Raw genomic sequence first — 13,211 nt, forward strand, 5'->3', positions numbered from 1 at the left:
TTTGCAATTTCCCTTGCAATTTCTCTGTCGCTTCCGGCACGCGTATACTTCCGTTTCTGCGAGCCTTTTCCGGTAAATTCCGCGATTCTTAATTTAACGGCGATTGAACAATTGTACGTTACATCGATTAATATCCGACAGTTTATCTTCGTTTTCTTCCTTCCTTACGTCGCGACATCGACTTCACCGCACGCGACTCGTTTGCCGCTAATTATTAATCGATGCGACGGCAAGTGCGACGGATAAAACGCGAGCAGGTAGTTAATAATCAGCTTTGATCGACGGAGAAGATAATCGTCGAGGTGCGATGCATTGTGCAACTTCGTAACAATACGCTGCAACTTTACAACACAGTGGAGGTTTCCTGCTTTTTAAATTGGCTTTTTCACGTGGCCTGTGCATCAGCAGCGCAATTAAAATTTATAGGAAATGCATCATTTGTTCCCGCTTGTTTTCGGACAATCAAAAAAGTCGTTAATGATAGGTAAAAAGTAGGAAAAGCTAAACTATTTTTATTGGGCATTTTGTTTAAGTATTTATTAATTAATTATTTAATTTATTAGTTAAAAATACAGCCATTTAGATATTTTACTTAATATTACACTTGTATTTACTAATAATAATCGATAACCGCTTTATGCTCGCCAAAGTTGTTATATTCAATCTAGAATACAGAATACCCAATGTTATAACATTGAAACATAAAATCTTTTTTGTGTATCTAGATTTTTATTTAAAAAATTTTTAATATAAGTCCAAATTTTTTTATATTACTTTTCTTATTTGTTTTAAGATTGAAGGTACTGATTTATTGAATGCGTATGCTATTACGTGAATTAACAGTTAAAAGAAAAAGCGACAGTTATTCCCATTTCATTTTTTTAGGCATTCTTCCTAACGGTGAGTACATGTACACCCTGCCCGACGGTCCTTAAAACTATGACAACAACTAAAAGGCACCGCCTTAAATCCTTGAGTCAACGTGAGTTTCCCCAATCCTTATCACCTATTCTCGCAAATTCCAAATCCGTTGCTTGTTTCCACGACAAATAAATATAACACCGAACGAAAAGTAACATACACGCGAATCCCATCGTTCAAGACAATTTAATAACATTGTACGATCCGATAGCATGACATTATATCTGAATGAAGGAGAAGTCCATGTACAACTTAATCTTATTCTTTTGTGAAAATAACTCAAGTTTGGCATTCCTATTTTTTATAAATAATATTATACTATAATTTTTGTAATGGAAGAATAAAAAATTAACATTCTTATTTTGAAAATAAATGAAATGACAAAGGAAAGAATTGAGATGCTACTTCATTGTTGATTGTTTAAATAACGTCACTTATATTATTTGGTATTATTTGGCAATTACTATACTTTTATTAGAAAGAAATAATATTAAAGTTAATTGCAGGCACAAGAAAAGATGATTAAATATTACGCAAATTAAATTTTCCAAAGAATGATACGAAATTTTCTCGAGAAATTAGTCTGTGATGACTAATGAATTCTTTATTCAGTCAGGAAAGCTCTTTTGCAAGAACCAAGTGAACTTTCTTTACACTCTTTCAACACAATGTACACGATATTACGCATATATACAAGTACGCACATACGCACACACACACACACACACATTCTTTCTCTTTTCATCCGTTTGCACACACCGTCCATCCAGATTTCGCGGTGCTAGGCGGGACTTCGCGTCGCAAGGACATGCGAATTAACCGACATGTGCGTTATTTTGTTGCAGATCAAAGACAAAAAAGTAAAGGCGGCGGGAGTAGTTGCTGCTCGGCTTCCTGCTGCATACTCTAAGCCGTCGCAGTAGCCGTCGCCGACGTCGGTGGTGGATCTCGTGGCGGATGGGCATGCAGCGATGGGCGAGCTCGGGCTCACCCACAGCGCTGAGCCATGGTTTCTAAGATTTGTGTGCTGATGTATAATCGTTAGTGGCTGAGCTCGTGAGCAGTGTAGCACGAGGAGAGAAGAAAAAAACGGATCGTCGGACGAAGGAGAGATCTCGCTCGCGTGATATCCGCCGACGAGGGATGAGCGCCGCAACGATGCGTTCCCCGGTGAATGAATCCCCCTACGTCGTCGGACCGATCGCTTATTTCGGTTCATTTGACGGGCGGTAATGCGTGCGCGATCGATATGTACTCGCGAGGGAAATCCGCTCGGGAAGACGAGCGGACGGGTATAGCGTACTCTCCGTTACGAGAGGCCGGATCGTTGTCGGCGGCACGACGATTAGCTTGCCGAGAGATCTCCGGCCGATTTGCGCCGATAAGGAATGGTCGACTAACTTCGACTAACGACGTTACTTTGGACGCTACGGGCTCTTGTTGTGATATAACGATGGACGTGAAAAGGATTTGATCAGTCAGTAAATTTCATTAACAGCTCGAATCAAGGATCGATTAGCTATTTTTTCCCTCCCCCTGCCGCTTACCAACTGACGACCCCGCAGGCGTCGTAATATCGAAAGAGAAAGAAAAAAAGAGAGAAGAACCATGGGATCATTCGTAAAATTAGTTAATTGTCTTAAGTTGAAATTTCCGTTAACTGCAGAGTTAACTGATGAGTAATAAATTTTATTAACCACTCTGATTAATTTCGTACGGCGATATTTCTTCATTTCTACAGCGTTTACATCGTTAGATTGTAAATGGGATAATCGTAAATGTAGTTAGCAGCCTTAATTAAATTTTGCTTAGGGATTCCTTATCCTTTCTCTAGATTACATATAGCTATATGATATCGATGAAGAAAGAAGACGATCGTAAATTTAGTTAACGGTCTTAACTAAATTTTGGTCGGCGATACCCCGTCTTTTCCTAGATTACGACCGTAATTGTAATACCGCAGGAGGGAAAGACGTTAAGGTCGCTTAACTTCCGTTAACCCTCCTTAGTTAACTTAAGTTTCGATTATTCGCCCTCGACTTGACCTAAATTAATTTAATTCAATTCCGCTATCTATCTCGCGAAACGAAACTAGAATCGGAGGATTCTAGGAAAGCGTTAAACGTCAGTTAACTTTAACTATCGTTCAGTTAACCGCAGTTAGAGCACCACCTCGGTCGGCGCAAGCCGGCCTCGAGGCTCGAGAAGGGCGAACAATTAACGTATTCGCCGCGAATGTTTGTAATCCCGTTTTGTTCGCTCCCATATAACGAACTCGTGTGCGTATGCACGGTATAATGCGGAATAGAATTCTCAAGGAATGGAACCGGGGTAGCAAGAGACTACGTTCCGTTCTGAGCGTACATCCGAGACGCGCCCTGGAACGGCGCTACAATGCTTAGAAACTCAACCACTATCACAATACCGCAGCATTATAATAATTATGTAGACGGGATCGTGTGCATGCTTGCGTAAATTGAATGTATCGCGTTCGAGTGAGAAAAAGGAAGAGGAAGCGAATGAGAGGGAGCGAAAGAGAGAGAGAGAATCGCGCGCGAGAGAATCAAAGAGAGAATAAAATTTATGTTGTGATATGCAGGTAGCGATTATATATATGTTATATATACAAAATATATATATACATGTATATGCAGGGTGTTCTTAGTCAATCGCGCATTCGGTCGACAATACTTAACGCGTTGGTAGTTAGAATCGCACGTGAAAAAATTTCATAGCGGCAACGGTTTTTCAGCGACAGACTAACTCGCGAGAAGCAGACGAGTCACTTTACAATTTTATTCGGTATGCGATGTCAACAGACACGTTAAGACTGATGTGGAATACAGTGTATTCACTGGACTTGAGATATTTTTTTGAAGCTCGTTCGGTATTAACCGTTCACACGCGGTATTTATCGTCGAAGGTGCGACTGACCAGAGATTCTCTGTATATACAGAATGTTGAGAAAGAAGGACGTGAAGATTCGTGGGTACATTCCTCGCAAATTCGATTTTTTTTTTGCGAATTAATTCGACTCCGTTGCGTGGCACACTTTTCATGCGCGCTTGAATATCTCGATTACCGACTAACAAATCGAATTCCACATTAACGCATGTAAATTTCATTAAAATTAAATAAACAAGTGCGACCAATTATAAATTGGAGCGATACGTTGATTTTAATGCGAACGTAAATTTGGGATAAACTTCCGAGAGCTATCCAACGCCACGTCGATATACATATATATACCTCGACGAAAATATTCAAAATGATCTCAAACGAATCTTTATTGTATTTCGTCGTTTGACCGTAAACGTTTTGTTCGCATTCCGCAAAGAAGCTTCACTTGTCGTGTTCAAAGTTCGAAAAGCTCGACGCCAGGACGCAACTTGGATCTGGGAACGATCGCGACTTCGAATCGCGCGAGGAATACGTTCGCGTACAATACATAGTCGCGTTCTTCTCTCTCGACAGACTGTATATACGTACTATTATCGAAGTCGCGTGTGCATGTCGACACGCGCGTTCCGCGTCTCGACGCGCGCGTCTCGGCGCGCACGTATGCGACGGTATGAGGCACGTTGACGCGCAGTTAAGCTCTCATACCGCATAGATGACTTTATTATCATGAATTTAAAATGAAGTAATATTATATGACGCCACTTTGAGAGTTTAGTATTCCGAAGTATAAGATTATCAGAGAGAAGAGAGAAAAAGAGAGAAAGAGAGAGGGAGAGAGAAAGAGAGAGAGAGAGAGAAAGAGAGAAGACATTGGATCTCTAATGAGTAGTTATGATTAAATGAAAACTCAAATATATTTCCTGTTATATATATCCCCTTCTTCCCCCCCGTCGAGTCCTCCCCCGGTCCTCCCTCTACTAATCCATCTTCTCTTGCCCGCCCTCAATCCCTTCGTGTTACCCGTCCACGCGAATCTGTCGGGCCTAGAACGTCGCTCTCGTTAGACCCAAAAATAAATAATTCCATGCTATGAATTTACCATGCCCATTTCGAGTATCGATCGTAGTTAGATCCAATCAAACCGTTACGACGAATGCGTTGTAGGCGATTCTCTACACACCGACACTGACACTGATCCACGTGTATACACACATACACACATATATATACACACACACACACACACACACAAATGCCACGTGTGCGTGCACGCGCGCGTAACTCTCTAACACGCTATCTTATACTAATCGTACTGTAACTCTTACGAAATGCATAGCCCTGTGTATATATATATAATGCAATGTTCTTACCGTAGTTAAATTTGCGAGAGAAGAAATTTGTGCGATCAAAGCGTGAACTATATTTAATTTATTCTTATGTATACACACACACACACACATGTGCACATACACACATACACATCCAAATACACACTCGCGAAGCGAAGCGAAATGCGAGGCGATCATGTTTGTATATTTCGAAATCGTTATTAGTACCTGCCTGACTCATAAACCTGTGCCATACCGTGGAATTCTTTTATTCACCTATGTCCCTCCTCGTTGTCGTTCCATCACTGTACCGCCGTCCTTTTTCTCTCGAACCTTCCCTGCTGCGATCGGCACTTAACGCGCAAAGTATTTTCCCTTGTACCTTTTCGCGGAGATTGTTATACGTGCGAGAGGCCGTTCGCCAACTGAAATTCGGCGAGGGCATTAAGACATAGTTAAGACATATCAACATTGAGCCCGAATCGCGACGACGAAAACTTGAATTTGATCTACTAATTTCCCGCGGGTTAAAATTCTGTAATTGTAAATTATATTTTTCCGGAAAGGTACCGCATCATGCAAATCAAATATGATATATAATGGGAACATATTCGAACTCTATTATTTATTTCCTGAGAAACGAAGAATTTAATCGCATACGATAACGAGGGGTTCTTAGAGAATTTTTTGACAAAGCCGCGTGCAGAAGACACTTCTGCTTTTCTGAATCCAAGCATTGTTCAATTTCAACAATTGTACTGGAGATATAGTGGTGGCCAAAACTTCTCCAAGCATCAGCCGCATATTCTCTTCAAATTTTCCTGTCTTGAGCCTCTTTGCACTTAAAAACTAATTCTATCAAAGTGCAGAAATAATTAAATTTCAATATATATAAATTAAAGTTAACTCGAATTGAAAATATATTCAAATTTACCTAACATAAAATAACATTAAAACAACTGTTGTATTATAGCGTCACACACAATTGCGTTACAGTTTTCAATTTCTTTTAGTTTGGCCACCATGATACAATGCTATATAATACCAGTCATACAATACCGTTTTTCTCGGGTCCTATCTCAAGGCGAATGAGAGAGCTTCAAAGTACACGCGTTCGCGGCAGGGTAACGTTACTCCTATCTATCCCCTATCGCTTTATCTAAACGATTCTGTACGGTGAAAGTCTAACGCTGAACACATTTGTATATACTGTGGGTTTATGGGAACGGCTCGCGCACGATGCACTCATTACAACTTACTCATTGTTCTTTAGTACGTTCGTTCCGAGCGGTTTTCATCGGTTTTTTTTGTTTAAGAAGGATCCGTATATATAGAGCGTTACCTTTAATGAGCGAACACTTTAAAGACGTCATTACTTTTTGTCCACGCCCTGCCCCCCATGATTCGTATTTTTTATTGTAAGATCATAAGATGTAGATTATCTATAAAATGCTGTTTATATAGGGAAACCAATTGTTTAGTTCGTAAGATTTTAAGATTCGCGAGATAGAGAAGGAGAGAGTGTGAAAGAGAGAGAGAGAGAATGAGAGTGAGAGCGAGGACGCGAGAGAGACAGTGAGAAAGCTACACATTACCCGGTATGTTGTGAGCTTACGGAAGGGATGCATGGCGAATGAAGAAGACTCTATTAGTCCTATCGTGAATGTACTATTAAAAAAAAAGATGTAATGAAAAGTTAAAAAGTATTCTTAAACATCAATTGCATTGTATTCATTTCATTGCGCGATTAAGCTGCGTCCGAGATTATAAATAGGCTTATACGCGATAAACGAAATCGAACTCACACGCGAACTGTAAGGAAGGGTGAGAAAAACAGGGGTGGAAGGAAAGGAGAGATCATTCTCGCCGCGTCTGGAGCTTCCATCGCGTTTTTTTTTTTCATTTTGCCATTTCACGACGGAATTAATTTCGAATTATTGCTACAAACGGGTTCTCCGTAATAAATTTGCCTTGCAACTCCTCTCACTCCGCGATGTCACTTTCAGGCGTTGGTTGAGGATCTCCGGAACCGCAATTTTTCGAAAGAAACATCCTTAAAGTTTCTTACTTTTTTTTAATAATCGAAATCGAGATTATTTCTATTCGAAGTCTCGACAAAATGTGAAACGCGCGCACGTAACAATAAAGATCAACAATATAAATAAATATATATATATATATATATATATATATATATATTTCCCATGTAAAGGAATTAAAGTTTGAAGACAAGTTGAATATCACGATGGTCGTTGATTTGAAGAATACCCACACACACGTGTGTATGCGTGTGTGTGTATATACGTATTGTTAACGTCATATTAATTGCTGATACATTCCATAGCGAGATTATCTTACACACAAATATAATTTCAATTAACCGATAATTATACTTTTAAAGTTAACAACAATGGGCAATTAACTGAGTCGCGATAAATAAAGAGTTCATTTTCTTTTTAATTGTCTAAAGCGTGGAAAGTCTTAAAGGATAGATAATGGTATTCGTAAAATATGCATGCATAATCTACGAAGAATATATACACTTCTTTGTACTTCATATCAAAATTTTAGCCTGTAAGGATCTACTCGGGACGATTTTCGGGCAAGAAATTTCGTATTCTTTTCAGTAGAGGAATCTACAATTTCCCCCTTGCTAAAACGAAGGATTATCAGTATCACCAATGATACGATGGATCAATTTCTTTTATTTTTTTTATGTGAGACATCTAGATTGTCCAATAAATTGGCAAGATTATTCTTACAAGATAACAAGACGAGGAAGTTACCAAGTTACGGTAATTAAATAAAAACATCCTAAACTAATACACAACTATTTATGTTAGAATACTTTTCACTTTATTTGCGGACAAAATTGACAAGTAAATGTCTTTCATCGATCCGACCTATCTTCACTAAAAATACTTCGTGTCTGTGGATTTCTTATTAACAGCTACATTGCCGATATTGCCGTGTTAGAAAGAAATAAGATTCGATACTGATAATTTTCAGTTATCGCTCGCGATACTTTCTATCGTGTCCCGCGGAATTATTTGATTGATATGCCACCTTCTATAAAATTGTCGGTTGACTATCAACGAAGAGAAAAATTAGGATCCTTCGGAATAAGGATTTGGAAAATATCAAACTTCGCCTACAAACGTATATTACAGATAAATCATAAATGCTGTATAATGCCATGCTATATTACGATTATATACCAGAACGTTTGGCAATAGCTATATGGTTGAATATGATACATTCCACGGATATTCCAAAACTCTATACATATATGATATATTTATTCATCTTAAATGTAGAGCTGGATGCTATATATCAAGATTTTTTTAAAGCAATATATAAAATTTTAACTAATGAATAAAACTATTTTTTAATTTTTATTATATACATATCATTTTTTTAATTTACATTTTATATTACCATATATGTTATATTCTCAATCAATATGGATGTCATGGCAATTTTATTAATAAAGAAGCAGTTTTTTAATTTTCAACAACGGATGTCATCGCGTATGCCTATTGTCGAATATTCTGTACGTTTAAATTTCGCTATCGTTATAATATCGACGTAAACCACATTCGTAAGATATTGACGAGCAAGGAATTACAGCTTGCAGAGACATTACTTCCATGTAATATATGTCGCGTAACAATTGTGTACCCCCTATTACATACGAAAGCCGTTTTACTAATCCGCATTTTACGCTATAGGGAGAGACGACGAAATTTCGCGGTCACTCTATTTTGAATACGACCTTTCGCCTATAAAACGGATCCGCTTTATTTTCCTTTTCCTCTCACTGGTAGTTTGTAGATCGTACGATTAAGGAACGCGAGGTACAAAGAAACCCAGTGACGTTTAATTCGAAAAGGGAGAAAAGAAGAAAAAAAAAAGAAATTTATACAGCGAGACAGACGCCGCGTCGGGAATGTAATCGACATTCTTTGTGTAATTGTAATGTAAGCGTAAACACCACAGCCAGAATTCACGCAATATGTCCCTAATCAATGTTCAATGAATATTGAAAGAAATGTATAAAAAGCTATGTAGTATTATAAAAAAAAACGAGTATATATTATTCCTGTTGCTTCATGGACACATCGAAGTTCACCTGACATGGTTTCACGCCTTCTTTTCATTCTTAAGGCGATCGCCTCTCGAGAAACAATTACTACATTCGAGGTGTAATGCCCAGATATTTTTGTAGATAGCAATCATTTATAGCCACGATGCGACAACGCGAAATAAAACCGAATAAAACGAATCTTATGCAACCAAGGAGCGAGATAAAATTGAAATAAAACATTCCAGCGCGACGAGTTTTGCATGGAAAAACATGATTTTTTTATCCAAACATGTTTTTCTTTATTAAACTGCCAAACTGCCACATATTCATTATTATCGACGTTATTTTTGCTACGAATTCCCTTTTTTTTATTTTCGCGAGTCAACGTGTTTTTGTTTACGCGTCAAGTTGTTGAGTGCAAGGTGCGAGAGATTAAATTGAAAGACGTAGACGAATCCAAATAGGATTGATCTTTATGAAAAACGTTGGTCGCCGAGTTTTTTCTCCGCGAGGCAGTCGGATTACGAATGCAAATGAAAACATACAGATATATATATAATTCAGGTAGGTTCACGGCTTTCAATAAAAAATAAGTTTATTCAAATGCGTTATTTTTGGCAAAATAAACCGCAACCTTAAACTACTCTTCTTTTTTTTTTTACCTTTCATAAGAAAGATATACGGATCGTGCTTTTCCAATATGACGGATTATTCAAAAGACTGCGAGCTTTAATCATTCTTTCGTTTCATTCATTTAAAAAATGAGCTAGAATTAGAGATTCAAATTTAAGACGCTCGATCCTTCGTTACCACGTTAAATTGATGACCGAGATTCCGGTCAACCTCGATTTTTTTTTTTTTGTTTCCAGTAAAAACGTTCAACCGCGTGACATTATAAAAAGCAGAGTTCTTCAATGATTGAGCGTCACGACAAAATTACGTCATTCACTTTAGGTGAATTTTATTTTTGTCAGATTTCAACGTGACACCCGGTTGGAAAGGATGTCATTCTATAAAAGTCACACAAATGACCATCTATTTTGAAGTGACGAATCACGCAGAACATTTTAATTTTTAAATATTTATTGACAATTCTCTCTCTCTCAGATGTGCTTCCAACATTTATTGACGTATGCCATCACGGATACGCGTCATAAATAATATTTTCAACATAACTAATTTGCGAACTAATTTTCAAGGGATCCTCTTCGAGGCTGCCTCGCCAATTTAACTTCCTCAAGCAGATTTCTTTTCGCCATACTTCTTGAATCTCGGAACCATGTACATGGGTATCGACAATGTCGAAAAAGTTATACAGAACAACGAAAATATCTTTTCCTGTAACAAAAATTTTCCTCATTATTACAAATAAAATCAGATTAATCTATGTGAAAGCGACAATCGTGGTGTATTCAAGCACGAGATTTCCAAAACAATCAATATTTCCATTACAAGAAATATTAATTGTTGCACCAAATTTTATATCAAATTTTATGTCGCATTAAGTCCTCGTTTTTCAATCAATTCTCACTATTCTTGTGGCAAAACATGGAAAATCTCTCACAATTTTACATTCCACTGAAGGAGGTTAACCCAACATTACTCTCTTGCGCGTGGTTTTCTTTCTTAATTTAAACCATAACTAGCGTAGGATGTATCTTACAGTATTATTATTTCAATTTTCATTGTCCTCTGATGATTTACATTTTTACAATAAAATAAAGGTTGATATTTTATTACATCTACTAGATAAAGACAAGCGTAATTCTTCTTTAATTGTGAGACAATTTGTGCAGTTGGCATACGATCGATAGAAAAATTTTACGCTGTAAATTTAGACTTCTAAAGGGGTGAAGAGGGTCGTGGAGCATTTACTCCCCCATGCAAGTAACACGTAGGGTTAACTGCGCGCTTAGGGTTAACCGTGTCTTTCTCTTATGTAATTTCACACGACACGGAGCAGCTTCTACTCACAGCGGTGGAAATTTTTACTTCGGGCGGCGCGCTGACGATCGAATTAGTGTACGTCCTGGAAATAACGCCCGACAAACCGGACGTGATTCTCAGCCCGTTGCGAATTGCGAACATTTTCGCTCTCGTCGTTTACAAGCTTTCCGATTATCGTGAGAAGAAGTCGCGAAAACTGCTGACTGCTCGAACAGTAACCAGAGGAATATATTATTTCTCGAGACGGGCAATTCTATTCAGCCAGAGAGAAGCCTGAGTCTGGAGAGAGGCCATCCCGGCCTTTTTCGTGGGACTGTCTAAAGCCAATGTACCGCCAATTTCGAAATTGGTACTACGTAGCCACGTTCATTTTCCCGACGCTATCGATAAAACATCATTTTGGTGCGCGTCCGTGCTACATCTGCAAAAATGTAAAGGTGCCATTTCACGTTGACGCTCGACGCTCATTTTCTCAGCGATCAAAAATCTTTAAATGTAATATATTTTATTTATCTCTATATATATATATAAATATTTACTTGTATAATATAAATAAGTAAAAAATATTATTTCTAGGGTCACGCGTGGTTTCGCTTTGACGCTATAGCGTCAAGAAATAAAGCTGAATTTATTCAACATCCAGCGTTGACGCCGAATCGTCGTTAATTGACATCAATTGTCCTAGTATAATCAAACATATACTACGTTTACGCGAGCGTTACTTCTGTAGTAACTTACGATATATTACTCGTTTACGCGGAGTAAATTATCGTAAGTTACTACAAAATCCCGTTTACGCGAAGGAATCATCGTAAGTTGCTGCAGAAGTAACGCTCGCGTAAACGTAGTAATCGACTTCGAAATACGTAAAATATTAATCATTTCCAACTCTATTTCAGAATAAGGTAAGTAACTTAAATTTGCGCGCGCGCCGCGCGGCGAGTTGAGCCGCCGAATCCGCCCGAATCACGTTCGGCCGCTCTCGCCGTCCGCCGCCCGCGCCGGCGCGGCACGCGGCACACGCGGCTGCGCGGCACACTACGAGCACTCGGCAGGGCAGTCAGTGCAGTCACGTCGTACGTCGTCACTCGAATGAATCCGCCGATTTCGGAGCGGCGCGGCGTATACGTTCAAAATCGGTTTCCATCGGCGAGACGGCCTTGCTACTCGTTTTCGTCGACGCTCGGAATACCGTTATACCCGCGGATATGTTGCTCAATCTCTCAATCATTCTCCGGATGAATTTCGGACAGGGTGTATCGAGCGTTTGTGCTCCGTGCTCCGTGCCGTGGCCGTGGGTGCTGTTATTCGAAACGCGCGCTGGTTCGTGCGATTGGCATTCCTGCTCCTCGCGGAATTTCGCGGGAATAGTCGACGACGCGCTCGATAATTTAATTGCATCAAGTGTGTATCAAAAGTGTCGTGAATGAATCAATGCGTCGCGCGAATCGCTCGCTCGAGACTCGAGACGGAGATGTCGAGGCGAAAAGTATGTCTAAACTGTCGAATGTGCTGTGCATGGCATTCATTTACGCGGCATATCTCGAACCGTGCGTGTCGTGGGTAAATGTTTAGCATAACGCTCTCCCCTCCGATTTTCTTAAAACTTTGTAAAATTGTTTATTTCTGTGTGTAAAAAACATTCTGAGAAGGAAAATCGTCGCTCTCTCAAGTCTCGTTTTTTTTTTTTTTTTTTTTAATTTAATTTCTAAGTTTTGATGTCGGTAAGGTAGGAAAATTATAATTTACGTTTGGGCATACACACGTGTGTTCGTCGCGTTTGCTTCGGGAGTGCCGTACAGTATCGCGCGAGAAAGACTTTTATTTATTAGTCCGCGCGCGATTGTATAGTTAATTATCCGCGAGTGTTTCTCGCGAGTGTCGCCTGTGCGGTGAGCGGTGAGAGGAGGAGGCCTGACGTCCTGAGAGGAGGAGGAGGAGGAGGTCTGGGAGAGACGTCGGGCCCCGGCGGAGCAACCTTGAGGTGAATATCATCTGCATAATAATTATTTTCCATTTATTTAGAT

General features: G+C 39.1%; 2 protein-coding genes and 1 long non-coding RNA gene across 3 annotated transcripts in view; 2 read left to right on the forward strand and 1 right to left on the reverse strand.

Moving 5' to 3' along the window:
* The window catches only part of Ubl3 (ubiquitin like 3), a 47,051-nt gene extending 37,983 nt beyond the window's left edge, over positions 1–9,068 (forward strand). Inside the window, exon 4 of the mRNA XM_077398263.1 lies at positions 1,767–9,068. Coding sequence (XP_077254389.1) covers positions 1,767–1,831 — 65 coding nt within the window. The 3' untranslated portion in view covers positions 1,832–9,068. The remainder of the gene's footprint in view (positions 1–1,766) is intronic.
* A 1,234-nt stretch (positions 9,069–10,302) lies between these two features.
* Positions 10,303–11,442, reverse strand: LOC143893187 (uncharacterized). The gene is made up of 2 exons (XR_013255731.1): positions 11,212–11,442; positions 10,303–10,575 (listed from the first exon to the last, which is right to left on the reverse strand). It is a non-coding gene; the product is annotated as an uncharacterized LOC143893187 (long non-coding RNA).
* Positions 11,443–12,270: 828 nt separating this feature from the next.
* The window catches only part of LOC143893154 (uncharacterized), a 104,154-nt gene continuing 103,213 nt past the window's right edge, over positions 12,271–13,211 (forward strand). Inside the window, exon 1 of the mRNA XM_077398181.1 lies at positions 12,271–13,168. The gene's annotated coding sequence lies outside the window, so the exon portion shown is untranslated. The remainder of the gene's footprint in view (positions 13,169–13,211) is intronic.

This window comes from Temnothorax americanus, unplaced genomic scaffold (assembly GCF_048541705.1).
Source record: "Temnothorax americanus isolate GAGA-0224 unplaced genomic scaffold, ASM4854170v1 Scaffold12, whole genome shotgun sequence".
NCBI lineage: Eukaryota > Metazoa > Arthropoda > Insecta > Hymenoptera > Formicidae > Temnothorax > Temnothorax americanus.